The 17,642-nt window shown below is 43.1% G+C and overlaps 1 protein-coding gene across 4 annotated transcripts in view; it reads right to left on the bottom strand.

Annotated features, from left to right (window-relative positions):
- Positions 1–17,642, bottom strand: part of LOC306935277 (protein TANC1-like) — a gene marked incomplete at its 3' end in the record, with an annotated part of 154,030 nt that overhangs the window by 54,916 nt on the left and 81,472 nt on the right. For all 4 annotated transcript variants that reach the window (XM_079518248.1, XM_079518247.1, XM_079518246.1 and 1 more), the window contains one exon: positions 14,537–14,893. In XM_079518248.1, coding sequence (XP_079374374.1) covers positions 14,537–14,893 — 357 coding nt within the window. The remainder of the gene's footprint in view (positions 1–14,536; positions 14,894–17,642) is intronic.

Here is a 17,642-nt window from a genome sequence, read left to right as displayed (position 1 = left end):
GAAGCAAGCACAGTGGAGGCCCCAAAGCTAAAAGCTCGGAAGAATTCTCAACCCCGTGGACAAGCTCACCGGGGGCACCCGAGAGATCCTTCCGCCCCAGTGCTCCCACATCCAGACACACTGGCAGCATTCAACTGGTGAACCAGAGAGGGGCTTGTGGTTGGCAGCCCCGCTAACTAGAGGCTCACACAGTCACAGCGCCCACGGCATTAAGGCGCTCGCTAAATGAATGCAGTGCTTTCCGCCGGGAGAGGAGTAGCTCTCCTCCTGTCTCTGCACCGCCGCGCTCCCCCTGCCCAATGCCCATGCCTTTCCCTCCACACACACACACACACACACACACACACACACACACACACACACACACACACACACACACACACACACACACACACACACACACACACACACACACACACACACACACACACACACACACACACACACACACACACACACACACACACACACACACACACACACACACACACACACACACACACACACACACACACACGCGAGCGAGCAAGAGAGTGTGTGAGTGAGACAGAGGAAAAAAAGGGGAAGTAAAAGAGGAGAAAATCAAATGAATGCTGGGCAATCTGGACTCCAACGTCGCTGATTATAGTTTGCACTGGGCAGCCGGAGAGAAATTAATCAAAGATCCACTCTGACAGATACACATACACTCACAGAGAGAGAGAGAGAGAGAGAGAGAGAGAGAGAGAGAGAGAGAGAGAGAGAGAGAGAGAGAGAGAGAGAGGCATAAGGGACAGTGCAAATCAGGGAGAGAGTGGGGCATGATGTAAGAGTGAGAGAGATTGAAGAGAGGGGACATGCAAGAGAAGGGCACCACAGAGAGTAGAGACAGACAGACAGGCAGAGTGAGAGAGAGAAATCAAGTTGAAAGTCCATGCAGCAATCTAGCTATAGCGCATCACTCAACCACCCCAACACTGGCTTTATTGGACTGCAGATAGAATGTAATGCCACTGTTCTTGTTTTTCTCCCTCTCACCTGCCTTGACTTTCCTGTATAAAATGTTAAAGGTGTAGTGAAATGAAAAATACGTTTTTCACATGTTTAGACCATATCCGTGGTCATCATATGGGCATACCTAACAATGGATGCCAAAAAATGGAAAAATTCAAATTTTTGTGTGTTTATAAAAATAAAAATGTAATTACTTCCTTAAAACGAAAACGTGCTGCGCGATGACGTGTAGAGCTACACATCAATAAAAGCCAATTGGGGATTCTTGTTTTTTATTCTCTTCTGCTTTTCGTACTACACTCGTAACAAACGAGTGTATTCTAATGTATCTGTACAAGAGAAACAAGCTTTGGCTAACTTATCAATGGATGAAATATTGTGATATGTAATGCTGACAAAGGAGGGGCAATAGTGTTCTCTCTTACAGAGATGATTCTAAAACAGTTAAGTAACAGTGTCTTTTATACACCTTTAAGTAGTGACCCTACTGTGAAGTTTGCACAGGAAATTCAAGTGTTTCTCAAGGGAGCGTTGGACAATAAATTGATTTCGAAAAATGAACATGACTTTATGGTTCAAAAACCTGTGCGGCCGATTTTTTATACCCTCCCTAAAATACATAGAACGTTGGTGGAGCCCATTCCTGGGCGTCCTATAGTAGCAGGAACTCGGTCGTTGACTGAGCCTTTGTCTAAATATATTGATCTACAAATCAAACAATTGGTAACCTCCCGTCTTTCATTAAAGACACCACAGACTTTTTAAATAGATTAGATTCGGTACAGAATACGACCAACTCTGATTTGCTGTGTACTATGGATGTCACTAGTTTATATACCAACGTGGCTCATAAAGAGGGTCTGGAAGCCTTGGCTTATTTTCTGAATCAGAGAGAGGTTCAGACCCCCCTACTGCTTTTCTCGTTGACATGACACACCTTGTCAGCAGAACCCTAACCCAGAGTTCAAGAACTATGTCAATACTAGAATGGCTTCGATAGCCTTTACTTTGGAGTACAGTAGAGAGTCGGTGTCATTTTTGGATGTTTTAATACAGAGAGAGGGAGATAACTTAACAACTTAACCTAACTTGTTTATAGAAAACAAACTGACAGAAATAATTACTTACATAAAGTTATCATCCTTCGGGATTAAAGAGGAGTCTACTTTACAGTATAGAACAAAAATATAGAACAAAAATAATCTGTAGTTCCAACAGTGCTTTTGAGAGACAAGTGAAAGACTTGTGTGAGCGATTTAAAACCAAAGGTTATAGTGACAAAGTTCTGAACACCAACTTAGAGAGAGCTAGAGAAAAAGAGAAAGCTTTAGCTTGTTGACTCCCAAACCTGCTCAGGCAGGTGAGTCTAAAATGGTTTTGTCTACAGCTTATTCTCCTCTATGTCAGGAATCAGGATATTAAAAATGCGACAAAGAAGCATTGGTACATATTAACGAGTGATCCTCATGCGGGGCACATGTACAAAGAGCCTCCCATTTTTGCACATAAACGTGCCAAGAATGTAAGAGACTCTGTAGTGAGAGCAGACTGTTATGTTCCTCCGTCCCACTTTGTCAGAATTACCTGCGGGTAATTGTCCATGCAATAACTGTGTTCATTGCAATGCAATGAACAGAGGTAATCATATTTTACATCCACATTCTGGTAAAAAGATTGATGTCAAGAGTATTATTACCTGCAAGACTAAATTTGTGGTTTACCTGCTGAAGTGCCCATGCGGACTGTGTTATGTAGGCAAAACTAAAAGAGATTTACAGAACATAAGAGCAATATTAGAAACGGGGATGAAAAATCTCCTGTGGCTAGACACTTTAACGAGGTGGGACATAAAGTGTGCTCTCTTAGGTTCCAGGGTATAGAGGCTGTATTGGTGTACTGTATACACACCTTACAAACTGAACACCCGAAAGGGCTCAATGAGGAGTTACTACTAGGATGTGTTTTATAATACCTTTTCCAATTATCTTTCATAGAATGGTTTAAAATCTGAGTCTGTCTTTATAGAGGGGTCTTAGAGACCTGCACAGGTCAGGTTTTTGGTTTATAGTGTTTCCTATATGTATCTTAAAACAGTGCCAATATGGTGTATATTGTGTATGTGGTTATTGTCTTGTTTTATTTTTTTCTTGTTGTGTTACAATTCTCCTGGCCTTGTAAAGACAGCAAGTGTCTCCTATTCCCTTGTCACAGAGAACATCTGTTCGCTAGCTCGCTATGCTACCGTTTTTGACGTGATATTCACAGACATAACAGCTAAATCTGCGACGCATTGTGGGAGCCATGCAATGACGGATGACAAAATGGCAATTTAAGTAAAATAACTGTGATTGGGAAGAAAAGCTGATGCAGTATGCAAGTACAGTATAGGCATAGTTTTTAGTATGAGGCATGCATTAAAAAGAAAGCACAAAATGAAATAAAGAAAATAATATTTGGTAGTGCTAATGGAACCAGGAGGTCCAGACCTTTAGATATTTGATAGTCTTCATCTATCCCACTACTGCTGCGCAGACACTGTAGCCAGGGCGTGGCAGAATGCATGCAGCTTCACAAGACACTTTTATAGAGGAGCGCTGTGTACAACACACAAATCATGTCTGGTCGCCAGGGTTGAGGGCGCTGCCATAGTAGTTTTGAAGATCCATGCAAGCCTGCACAGCACAGCCATTCGCCGTTTTCGCACCTCGCTAACCTCGCTAACAAAACGAGTGTGACAGCTTGAAATAACAGGAATGAGCGACCTTGGATGCATATCAATGGTGATGGTCCATTGTGTCGACCTGCTACTGTAAGTAGAGGTGACATTTTCTAGGTACATGCATAAATATGACAACACTAAAGTTACCCCATTATGCAAGTAAATAGAACACAATTTGATATACAGAATGTTGTGGGTTAATAAATAGGTCTAGATTGAAGAGGTTATTTCAATCAGTGATCATTCAGTGACATAGCCCCACTATAGTTAAAAAACCCACAGCACATCCCTGCTCGTTGCAGACAAGCCGTGACAATGACTATAGCTATGAATAAGAACACACTCTGACGTGCAAAGACAGAGGATGAGTGCCAGAAATAAGGGTCAGATTAGTTCCCATTCATGTGCTCTGGTGGGCCAAGCGGGTGCAGGTGACGTCTCTGAGTAGTTCCATACTCTATTTAGAGGTGTCCTAAACTCCTAATTACCTGCAGAGAGTGACACGGACCGAGGACCTCTAAGGCAAGGGCAATGTGCAACAATAGACAGAAGTCATTAGCGTTGATTTGTAGATTTCTATTGGATGTATTCAACATCCCCAGTTCGTCCACTGGTCTGTTCATGCCATTATAGCTCCCGGAGAGCGAATTACACAATTCTCATTGGTGGGGAACTGTCGATCAATCTAAGACAGATGGCGTGGCGGTTGCAAGATAGTAGATAGCTAGCACACTGTGCTTTACAGACTTGGCACTCAGCTGCATCTTGGCAGCTCTTGATCCGTCAATGAGCTCCACTGAGCTGAATGTTAAGTGGCCCTTAAAAATCGGAGCGGATCGATTCCTCGGGAGGATCTCTAATCTCGCACCTGCGTGTGACCTTCATGCATCGACAACTCTGAGAATGGACATTTTTGTCGGGTGTCACGTGACCTTTTGAGAGAGCGCCCTGAGGACATGAAGGTGTATCGCTGTCAATCACTGGTTCTATTCAGTCTCCACATTGAGGCAGTCAATGTCTACACATGGCCAGAGGCACAGGTGACAATGGCAGTGATGGAAAAAGTACTCAATTGTTTTACTTAAGTAAAAGTATCAATACTACAATGTAGAACTACTAAGTCCGGAATTCAAAATGAACTTGAGTAAAAGTACAAAAGGTATTGACATCATAAGTACAAAAGTATCCAAAGGCCTCAAAATGTACTTAAAGTACCAACAGTAGAAAGTACTCATTATGCAGAATGTGTATACAAATATTTTGAAAATAGCAGATCTACAAGCTCACAATGTGTTGCATTGCGACGCGTTGTGAACTTGTATATTGGCTATTTTCTTTTCTTTTTTATAACTTTGTTTATTGGTTTTTTTCACAGAAGCATTATTGAAATACTGGAGTTGAAAAATAATAAATGGTGGCATTAACAGCTTCTCTTAATAAACCCCACAAGTATAACGTACAAGAATAAATACATTGAATTTTCACCCCAAAGAAAAAGGACAACAGAAAACAAGACAAACAAACCTTAAATACAGGATCAATAAAAGTTGACAAAAACAGACAAAACAGTACACAACATCCTATAAACAATCCTAAGTACACGATACATCCATAATCCGCATTACATCACAGCAATCCAATCACAGTATAGGCTACTTTTAAATCAAAAGTCCAGCAGACCTCACACATCCTCAAGCAGAGACGCATTCAAATTCTGAATGAATTGAAAGAATGGACCCCATATCCTCCCAAACTTATCGGAAGAACCATTTAAGGAGAGTCTAATCTTCTCCAGTTTTACACAGTACAAGGTGTCCCTAATCCAGTGAGTGTGAGAAGGGGAAGTGGGCGATTTCCAGTTGATCAAGATTAGTCTCCTAGATTGGCTATTTTCAATTGGCCGAAATGTATACAGGGCTGAAGTGGTTAATGTATTTTTTTGTAATAATAATAATAATAGTAACTAAAGTTTTCAAATGATTGTAGTGGAGTAAAAGTACTATATTTGCCTCTGAGATGTAGTGGAGTAGAAGTAAAAGTATTGGAATTTGGAAACACTCAAGTAAAGTATAAAAGTATAAAATTGTACTTAAGTACAGTACTTAAGTAAAGGTACCTAGTGACAACTACTGAACAAGCTACAGACGTCGCTCCGAAGGCCGACTTGACAAGAGCCAGTCATTTCAGCAGCGCACATCGTCAAATAATGTACCAAATAAAACATGAATTTACAGTACAGTGTACATGATGGAAGCCAGACGTGTTATGCTCTGTTTCTTCACCACAGTGTGAAGGATGTGATCATTTCAGACAGTTACTGGGTAACCCAAGTGAACCTGTGAAACATTCTAGGCAGACCTACAGAGAAATGTCTACATGTGAACCAGGTGGAGAAGATAACATCACCCCGTCGTAATGAGACACAGATTGAACCTTTACTCCAACTTAACTTGTACAGTAAAAAGGCCTATTCATAGTCCAGTTTTCGGTGAAGAGGTGGCCACCGAAAACTACAACGTGACGTCACGCTGCGGTGATCACCGCTCACACAACACACCTCTCTGTGGTCACCTCTTCACCCAAAACTGGACTATGAATAGGCCTTAATGATTCTACCAGGGACCTGGGCAGAGAAGCAACAGAACCGCCAAGCTGTCCATCAAGCGAACCAGCTTTATGCCCCAGACTTTTGCCTTATAGTTTAAGACCGCAACGTAGGGGCGCCGTCTCGCAATGTTCGACACGGCAACTCGCTCGCTTTAGCTTGCTTGGTCCGAGTTGTGACCCGATATAGTACAGAATAGTAAATCCACCCCCCAATGAACACATCGGAGCGCTCCCTACCGCCCGTCTCACTTAATCAACAGGGTACAGACTTGCATGTGGAGCCATCATATAACTGTGGACACAACCTCAGTGATCCTCTCATGGAGCATGGGTGATGAGGAGAAGGAGGAACAGTAGGCGAATTGGGAGTGTAAACTAGCGCTGGAATTGGGCTGAAACTCACCACAAGTCCAACCCTGCATGGCTGAACAATGTCGACCAGCACATAGTAGCAGTGCACTATGGCACCGTTCAGCGGCCAGAGTGACCCTAACTCAATCTCACTGTCTGAAGAGCCCAACCACAAGCAGCTCAAGCTAGGATTTCAAAACCATGGAATTCCAGTGGCCAGACTTAATGTGGCCCTTTAGACTCCATAAGTCTTTAGCTTAACTGAGATGAATTAAAAATAGAAATCTTATTATCTAAGCCTAGCAAAGAGTGGCAAAAGGAACCTAGGAACCTTTGAGACAGATTTTGTCATGGATGGCTTAAATCTATAACAGATGTGGAAGGAAATCCACCTTGAAATTCTATGAAGGTGTCGAATAGTCAAATTTCAGTGAAATGAGAATGACTTAGATCAGAGCCAAGATAAACAGTGTGTGAAACACATACATCTTATCAGTGACTACAGACAGATAGCAAAAGGGAACGTGCGAGCCGTCTGTCAAAATCAGTGTCCGTCTCTTGCTCTGTTCCGTCATCTCATTTGGTATTCATTCACCCCTGGGCAGACACCACTTTACATACAGTAATAACATTTGCATATATCATTACTGGGCCCATGTCACAGGCAATTTCTGTTTGATATGTCAAGACACCTGTGATGATGTTTGCACTGGGGAAAATACTGTCCACCTTTCATCAGCCGAGTCCCTGTTGAGCCCAATGCGAACGGAAAGAAAAGCCTGGGTACAGAGGCTACTGTTTTGGTAGTATTACTACTACGAGGATCCCAACCATAGCCTCAACTGCATGGAGACAGCTTGTACAATATAAGCATTAAAGTTATTTTTTAATTACTTAAATTTAGTCCTTTAGTCCTTTTTGTGTTTGCCTTTGTGTGTTTACATTAGTGAGTAGTTGATAAAAACCTTCTCAAATATAAAAACTACATCTTAAGCACACTTTACTCTGCCTTTGTTAGTTCACGGGGGACTGGAGTAGATCCTGAAATCAACCAGATTGATTGTTGAAAGAACATGATAGGTGACATATTTATTCTTGTGGAGGTGGCCAACTCGCTTGTTTTAACTTTCAACACAGTGATTGTAACTTTCAACACAGTGATTGACTGTAACGCTACTGTAAGTTTCCAAACTTGGCACAGATGGATGATTCCAGTACTATACTATACATGTACTCCACTTCTCTAGCCATAACAATGTGTGGCCGGAGTGTGACAGCTATCAGATTAGAGCAAGAATCCATGTTAATTAAAGAGGAGACAATGTTGTGTTTAACTAATTTTCTCTCAACAATCTCATTGTCAGTGGAGTTCTCACTTCATGGCGGCATTGTCTTTTTTTTAAAGGAACAGATGTGCCATGGCAGACATCGGCAGTTAGCATGGCACCATTCCAACAGTGCTGTCTTTATAACTGCAATGCTGCATTTCAGCGCTGGCGGAAACATTTACTATGCATGACAGAGAGTCAGACACCAGCTCCTTCAGACATCTATCAAGTAACAATAGAATTAAACAGTCCAGAGGGAGAGAGAGAGAGAGAGAGAGAGAGAGAGAGAGAGAGAGAGAGAGAGAGAGAGAGAGAGAGTGAGAGAGAGAGAGAGAGAGAGACAGAGAGAGAGGGAGAGAGAGAGGGAAAGAGAGAGAGAGAGATAGAGAGAGAGAGACAGAGAGAGAGGGAGAGAGAGAGAGGGAAAGAGAGAGAGAGAGACAGAGGCAGAGACCCAAAGAGAGAGAGACAGAGAGAGAGAGAGAGAGAGAGAGAGAGAGAGAGAGAGAGACAGAGACAGAGACAGAGACAGAGAGAGAGAGAGAGAGAGAGAGAGAGAGAGAGAGAGAGAGAGAGAGAGAAAGAGACTAACTTTGAATTCAGATCTGTCCCGTGAGACAGGTGCTGTGTGTTAACGTTTGTGCAAGCAGCCACAGCAGATGCAGGCTCAGAGGAACGCTGCTTGAGTTCTCATAGCAGCCTGATGACAAGCTAGTCACTGTGTGTGATCGCTACGGCAGCGCAAACGACACTTCTGAGCAACGTGTGGACATTCCTAATGCATAGCTGACATACTAAACGCACACACAGCAGCTGATGGCAATAGACAGATGCACACAACCCACATGGGGCCTTTTGCCGTGCCTCCGCTCCCTGCAGCTTTATGTGACAACATTCCCCTTATATACCACTGTGACAACATTCCCCTTATACCACCCCTTATACCACTGGTTCACAAACACTGGGTCGCGTCCACATTTTTATGGGTCCCTTTCTTTTCCTGTTTCCCCACATTTTGTTTTTAATTATTATTTCAAAACATTCTCAAAAACATTCTCAAAAAAGCAACCTTTTTCATGAATTAAAAACCTTTTTTTCCCCTTTTTCTACAATTTTCAGTAATTTCATGAAGAAATAATTAAAGAAAAATCTATGAAATTCCATAAATTTAGAGAAATACTTAGTAGTAGTAGTAGTAGTGAAAATAGAGCTTGTAGAGCTTGTAGATCGGCTGTTTTCACTAGTTTGGGACCTCAAATGTCTGTTTGGGATGTCTCTTTGCAGTTAATTGAAGTTAGCAGCATACAGTACAGTCATAATAGTGTATTCTACTTAGTGGTAGATGTGGTTTACCATGTTGGACAGTAAGTGCCAATGGGTTTAGACATCCAGATATTCATTTGGTCCTCTCTCTCTCTCCAATTTTTTTGGATTTAATTTTGTAGAATGTATTGTAATTACGTATTTTAAAGCGATGTTAACATTTAACACATTGTCTGCTATTGATGTATACTATATATACGTGAATTAATAGCCAACTGTTGTCTGTGATTGACGTATATATACGGTTTATATCGCTTTAAAAAAAATGAGTCGGTTGCTAGGCAAACCCTTTGTTTTCCCCTGCACGCACGGAGCGTGCTCACGCATGCGTAGACTACTGTTTTAAATAGGAACTTTTTAAAACTGGCTCTTATCTCAAAAACTACACCGCTGTCCGTTGTGCTGATCAGACATCCGAGGTTCGGATGTGATTTCAGATTTTTCATCAAATCTCGATCCCAATATAAACGTTTCCCGAGAAAGATAGCTATCATGAGGTAATGCTAACATTCGCCTTTTCTTACAATGGAGGTCTGCGAGCAGGGAAAACAGAAGCACTTGAGTAGTAATCTCTGCAATTCCGGCCCTGTGCAAGCTATTTACCACCAGGCCGCAGTCATAATGTTAATAAACAATAAACTCCACTACCGGCCCTCCAACTCTCTGTACATAGTCTTGCATAGTGATGAGCCTACCGACACATCTGGGGATTTCATGTAGGGGCTGGGTGAAAACAATTCTGAGATAAAAAATAATAACTGCATTGTAGAACCAATATTAAGACTTTAAGGTGGTCCTTCACATTTGGACCGTATCAGCATTGGTTAAAGCAGTGGGTGTAGGTTTGTCGCAGCCGTTTTTTTCCGCTGTTCCAGCCCATACATTGAATTTAGATTACCCCAGACATAATTGGTTGGTGGAGATCACCGATCATCTGGCTACGCGAGACTACTCTGTAGTCTGTACTTGGCCAGACTATTATCACTGCGTATAGATACGGTATTAGTCTGGAATCTCTGTGTACAGTGGAACCTAGGGGCGGATTTAAAATGACTCTGCCTGGTGATAAACTTGCCCCATATTTGCATATGGAGGGAGTGAAATCCAATCACAACTGAGTGGTGCCAGGCCAAGGGGTGGGGGGGCATTTTTGTGGGGCGCTAGCCCCTCCTACATCCAGCTATTAGTTACCGTCCACAAACTTCATCTTAAACATAGTGTCTGAGCAAATGTCCATTTTACGTCATGATGATGTACGATGATAAGAGCACCCCTCACTTCACACGTGTGTGATCTTTTTCCTTTTGCAATGGCAGATTTGTCTGGTTTCCAGGCCAACTCTGTACCACACTCTGCCATACTAGTTACCCGTCTCTTATTCTGACATGGGGCCCTATTTTCGTCAGTGCTAAACTTCTTATCCCTAAATGTCTTTGCCTTTTTGAGGGGCGCTAGCCCCTCCTATACACAGGTTTAATGTTTGTCTTTAGTTCATTCAATGTTTGTTTTGTAAACGCACACACGGGTGTGATTTTTTTAATAGTTCAAATAGCTGATCTACAAGCTCACAACGTGTTGAGGTGCCTAGCTAACAATTTAAATATGTTTTCCAAAATAGTAAAAAAAAAGTTTAGGGATAAGGGGTTTAGCACTGACGAAAATAGGGCCCATAGACACACACTCACACTCTCTCTCTCTGCTCTGACAGATCAGTGTGACAGAGGGGCAGGAGAGAGGGCCAATCACATGATGACAGGTCCCTCCTATGGAAGCTAGTTCAGGGCACAGTGTGACATCGGCTGGCTGTAATTGGGCACTTGCTGGGGCAGCGTGGGGCTGGACACTGAGGCGTGTCCATGGCAACGCATTTTGTGCATCAATCATCCTGATCCTCAAGACTTTGAAAAAAACTCAAAAGCAGTTTTTTGAAAAACCTGTTTCTATGGCAGTGGTTCTCAAACCTTTTCATGGTCAAGGACCCCTAGAATTAAAACAATTTGGCCGCCGACCTCAATCTCAAAAAGATTTGCACACATTTTCACGATTTTTTCAAAAATAGCAGATCTATAGTAGTATATCTGCTATTTTTCCAACAGCTAAAGTTTAAAATAATGGTTAAAGTGGCTAAAAGCTAAGGTGACACTGCCTACCTCTACAGATGGATTTCATCAGGTGCCAGAATATGCCGCATTGCACGGATTGGTTAATCCATTAAGGACATTCCAATAATGGACACCCTGCATTTTATTGACTGCAGTGATTACTTATTGAGGTACTTTGTCCCACACCGGTCTCATTTATATATTTAAATTGAATGCAATGTAATGATAGTAATCGCATAAAGGTTAAATTGTTTGTTTCTAACTGAATTGAATTGAATACAATTCCAAGGTCAGGAGCTGGGATACACACACGGCTGTATGCAACACCCCACCCCAAGTCACCGTTCCTGGCCCCCGTGGTGTGACAGGGCAACACCCCACCCCAACCCCTCCACGAAGTCACCGTCCCTGGCCCCCGTGGTGTGACAGGGCAACACCCCACCCCAACCCCTCCACGAAGTCACCGTCCCTGGCCCCCGTGGTGTGACAGGATCATATATTGGCCTGAGCCATAAATGAAGTTGTCTTTCCGTGTCCTTGCTGTCCTCTCTCCCCGGGGGCGACTTTGTCCAGCGTAAAATCTGAGGTGTGAATCCGACAGACCCCAGAGGGCATCGCCGCCGAGGAGCCATGACATCAGCTCATAAACTCCTGGGCCAATACACACACGGAACGGAATGACTCAATCTGAGCCCGTCGCACACAACGTACAGGATGACATCATTTAGTAGTGACATTGATTTCAGACCCGGAAGTGTAGTTTTATAAGACCTTTAACCCATTCTGACCTGAGATCAGATTCTAAAAATGTCTTCTACATCCTGGCACTTTTCTGAAAAAGCTATGTTTCTATGTCAGTCGTTCTTCGATTTTTCAAAAATAGCAGACCTACAAGCTCGTATCTGCTATTTTTCAATAGCTAAAGCATAACATAATGCTAACACCAAAAGGGGTTCCCGCCCAAAATGGGTTAATGCAGAATTAAGGTCCTTGCAGACTGGATGCGTTTAAAAAAAAGAATTAACGGAGCAAAATGCCACTGAAAATCCAAACAATGCAGCAGTGTAATGAGTACTTTTGCTTTTGTAAGTACATTTTGAAGCCAATACTTTTGTACTTTTACTCAAGTACATTTTGAATTGCAGACTTTTACTTGTAATAGACCACTGGACATCAGCCCATAAACTCCTGGAATGGAATGGAATACCACACACACACTGGGTTCAGACAGAGTCAGACGGAGGCACAGGCGCGCACACACACACACACACACACACACACACACACACACACACACACACACACACACACACACACACACACACACACACACACACACACACACACACACACACACACACACACACACACACACACACACACACACACACACACACACACACACACACACACACACACACACACACACACACACACACACACACACACACACAAAGACGTCCTGGGCTGTTGGCTTTACGGGACGGTCTCGCTCCACACTGCCAGAGCTCATCATGTCAGAGAAAAAATAATAATATTAACGAGGAATGTAAAAAAGGGGTATTGATGGACTGTTTATTTATGTATTCATTTAACTTTCAACAATCCAGCAGGAGTCTTCAGCATAATGCAATGTGTGCACTTCTTTAGGGTTTACAATACGGCTATAGATTCATCAGCAGGTTATAAAGATTAACGTTTTGTGCACCAGAGGTAAACAGCGTGTGAAATGCTACCGTGGGCAGGTTTGTGCACTGCAAACAATGGCATGTTTGCTTGCCATTTCCAAGTATTATTGGGCGAAGCATACAAAACAAAAACAAAAAGTCAGTGGGTATATCTGGCAAACATTGCATCCAAAATATCAAGAGGCAACAGACCGGCAAATTAATACTTATTTTACCACGAACAAAAGCCAAGAAAAATAAATTCATAGGGAGCAACATACTTGCACTAAATTACATTTGTGGCTATCCAGCCAGACTTCAGGTAACACAGGACGAAAAATATAACAGGAGCTTTGTGCTAAAAGCATACAAACCAAATACCAATGGTTCGCAAACCTTTTAGCCCATAACCCAAAACAGAAATTAGACATTCTCCTGAGACCCAAACTAGTGAAAATAGCCAAGTATAGCCAAGTATAGCTTCGCACCGCGTCGTGAGCTTGTAGATCGGCTATTTTCACTCCTTCTTTTCTTCCAATTTATGGAATTTCTTAGATTTTTCTTTTATGAAGTTATGAAGTTCAAGTTACTGAAAACAAATCATTGAATTTTGGTTTTTAATTCATGAAAAGCTTTGCTTTTATGGGAACGTATTTCAAAAATGTTTTGAAATAACAATAATTAAAAACCAAATTCAGGAAACAAAAAATAAGGGGACCCATAACAATGTGTCCGCGACCCACAAATGGGTCCCCGACCGACCCGGTGTTTGGGAAACAGTGATATAGGCCCATTCAGGAGGGCTATACCCAACACTGACAGCTGTGTGAATACAGCAGGGCTGAGCCATAACAGGCATCGGCTCCTGGAGAAGGAATGCATGACGGATTGGGCCAGACATCGGCTTGTCCTCTTGTCGTGACAGTGCCAAGCCACAACACCCAACAGCTGCCTAATCCCTCCTCCTCCACGCAGAAAACGCGGCAGCCTCGACCCCTCGATAACAAAACTCTTTTCTCTTTTAACCCCCCTCCATCTACTGCTTACTCTCCCATCCACTCTCCCGCCTGTGCTGCGAGCTTCAACGAGCCCGCTGAATTGGCACGTCACGGATGTGCCCGCCCGTGATCTCTAACCACTCCATCTTCCTCTCTCAACTTGCTCAGCCGGGAAATGAGAGGACACACTTCTTGTCAGACTAAGTCACGGGCCATAATCAGAACAGAGCAGCAATTCTTTTTTTGAGGTCCGCAACCAACAAGCCAGCCAGGTGGGCTCAAAATGGATTACGGTCAAATTTGCAGGGAGTGCAAAAAAGTTTAGCTGGTGTATGAAACACAGAACTTATGATAATAATATTACGAGGGAGAAAGGCCTTCTATACCAAGCTAACCTTCTCCATCTGCATTTGTTTTGCAGAATCAACAAGCAATAAACAGCTCTTACCTGCAACAGAGTTGGGCCGAGGCATCATAAGGGATGAGGTGGTGTGCATGTATTGAACAGGGCCCTCGGACGGGTGACTCGGAGGTTGCGGAGGCGATGCAGCTGTGCCTGCCGATGCTGCGGCCGATGTGCTCGGCTGCTGCTGCTCCGTCCTGGACAAGGACTCAGCCGGCGGGACACCGCTGGCACCGCCCGAGTCTTCCTCTGCCACAGGAGAGCAGGTGTCGGCCCGCGCCCCACTGGGTGCCAGGCCATGGTGCCCCCCCGCTGCGCTGCCCTGCCTCAGGCTGCCGTCCTTACTCCATTCCAGGCTGGAGCCGCTGCGGTCGTCATTCTCAGAGGAACTGGTGATGGTGGCTGCAAAAAAAAGCGGAACCGAGGGAGGGAGAATTTAAAAAAAAGAGAGAAAACAATGAATGAAACGCAGTGGTGTAAAGTAACTAAGTACATTTACTTAAGTACAATTTTGAGGTATTTGTACTATTTCCGATTTCCAATAGGTTTACTTCTACTCCATTACATCTCAGAGGCAAATATTGTACTTTGACTCCACTACAATTATTTGAAAACTTTAGTTACTAGTTACTTTGAACATACATTAACCACGTCAGCCCTATATAGATTTCGGTCATTTGAAAATAGCCGATCTACAAGTTCACAATGTGTCGCGATGCGACACATTGTGAACTTGTAGATCGGCTATTTTCAAAAGATATTTTTGAACTTGTGAAATGGGACATTCTGCAATATGAGTACTTTTACTTTTAGTACTTTAGGTACATTTTGATGCCAATACTTTTGTACTTTTACTCGTAAGTAGTAAGTACATTCCGGATTCCAGTCTTGGACTTGTAACGGAGTATTTCTGTACATTGCAGTATTGATACTTTTACGAGACGGACAACGATGAGTCAATTCTCTTATGAACATTTGTCTTTGTCATCTCTAGAATGAGAATGCTTCTGAACGGATAATGAACCTTTAATGCTACAAAAGTGCCTTTTGTCCCTCACTGACCTTATCAACACTCTACATTTAGCTGGCACTAATGAGAACTAGCCAGCTATTATATGATGGGGTAGATTTATGGCATTCATTTCCATAGTCTAGCCTCGCCCGATCACATATTTTATTATCCCATTCTTTTTCACTGGAGGACACAGTATTGTATAGAATAAAGCATAAAAACATAATAATAGGCATAATATGCTCATTGTAACCATTTTGTGTTTGGATTCTGTATTGCAAAATAAATAATTCCATGTATCCCAGAAAAGCAAGCGTAGAGTCTGAGAGGAAGGACTTGTGGGGAAAATGACATCGAATTGTTTTGGATTTTGTGGCTAACGTGAAGTCAAATCCCTTAATACTGTCCTTGGGCCACCCTGGCCATGCTATAGTGCTATCCAAAAAGCTGAGCAGAGGTCCAAAGCCACACGCTGGCAGGGTGCTGGATGCAGAGGCCGATCAGCACAGCCAGAGGATTGAGACCGACTGGCTGGGCTGGGCTGGGCTGGGCTTGCATCACATATTGTATACCAATGCTGATCTGGATTTCACAATGCAGCGGTGCATTGCATCATCGATTCATCATAAATACGAACATAAAAAAAAAAAAAAAAACACATCCAAGGCCCAGAAACCTACCCCCTGATGTTTGCCAGTGCAAATAATTTTTAGTCATTCGTGACAGACAGTCTCAGTCCAATGCTGGTAGCATAAATCGAACCAGCACTTTGATGGACACTTTTGTTGGGGTCACTGGTCAGGGGATAGGCTACATTTCATCCTTGCTCATGATGGGCCTAAACACAAGTAGGACTATCTGGATGCGCCCTTTTTTGTAAGCCTTACAGGGTCATCCTCCAGGCAGGTTATGAGGTAACACACCTGGAAAGCAAATGTACTGTAATGGTGCGTTCACACGGGAAGATGCAAAGATACAGTCTACCATCAATTTTCAATGGAAGCCTGCAGCGACATGAAGGTACAAAGATACATCCGACAGCTACAAAGCTACAAAGAAGTGAGCTGGTTTCAACTTCAGCTACAAAGCCAGTGTGAATTGTTTTCAGCTCATAGCAAAGGTTCTGCCTTCCCACCCAGGACTGGAAGATTCTTTCTACCATCTCTCAACCCTGTGTGTCCTTTAGTCCCGTGTTTCCCTTGGAGGGACGGGGGACGGGGGGGCGGGGGACTATACGTCTTAACCAGGGTGGCGCTGGGCATGGCGTGACATCAATTCTTTACTCAGGCAGGTACTATATCAAGGCTTACATGAATTATTGAGCAGCTAGCTATGATACTGCTCTGGGGGGCCTGAATATGAGTCATGGCTATCAGCTATGTCAAGTGCATCGCATTCACGCTATGGGAAATGCAAGTTGTTGAGCCAGGTCTGGCTTTTGCACACAAGCAGACATACACACACATACTGAACACGGACTAAAGCCTAAGGTTTACTCTTGGCTTAAGACCAAAATGTGAAATAATTTCTCTTTTGCCACCAAACAATTTAACTGTGATGGCCTAGTTACACTGCCCAGGGAAAATGAAAAGGTTAATAGCTACTCCATGCCCTACTTTTTATTTTTTAAATCAACCAATGTCCAGAGATTTGCTGCAACTTAAACCGCCAAAAAGAGAATAATTGCGTATCCTGGGTAGCGACAACATGCTACAAATCTCCATTGAATCCCCAACAGAAAACATTACAAATCCATTGTCACAATGAATTTCTAAACATTTTCGCAAGCCATCGGAAGCTTTGCGAGGAGGAATCGCCTAGGGATTAATGCAGTAATAGGCCAAAGTCATCTTCCTGTCAGCTTGTGTAAATCCCCAGCTATCTTACAGGCCTATTACTGGAGATACTGTACAGCGTTGTACCAGTGGAACTGTCACCCCAGTGCTCTCCCATAGCGGAAACAGCTCAATGTGAACCATATCACTGACACGCTGTTGTGGACGAATACCATCTGACACCAAATGCTTTTCAACACCCCACAAAGAAGCTGTCAGTTGCACGGGAAAACCATGAACCTGTGGGATTGTTTTGGCAAAATTGCGATCTAAACGAGAAGCAATGGCTGAGATTGGTGATGAG

The sequence above is a fragment of the Electrona antarctica genome (assembly GCF_951216825.1).
Source record: "Electrona antarctica genome assembly, chromosome: 13".
In the NCBI taxonomy this organism is placed as follows: domain Eukaryota; kingdom Metazoa; phylum Chordata; class Actinopteri; order Myctophiformes; family Myctophidae; genus Electrona; species Electrona antarctica.
This window is presented reverse-complemented; position numbering and strand designations above follow the sequence as displayed.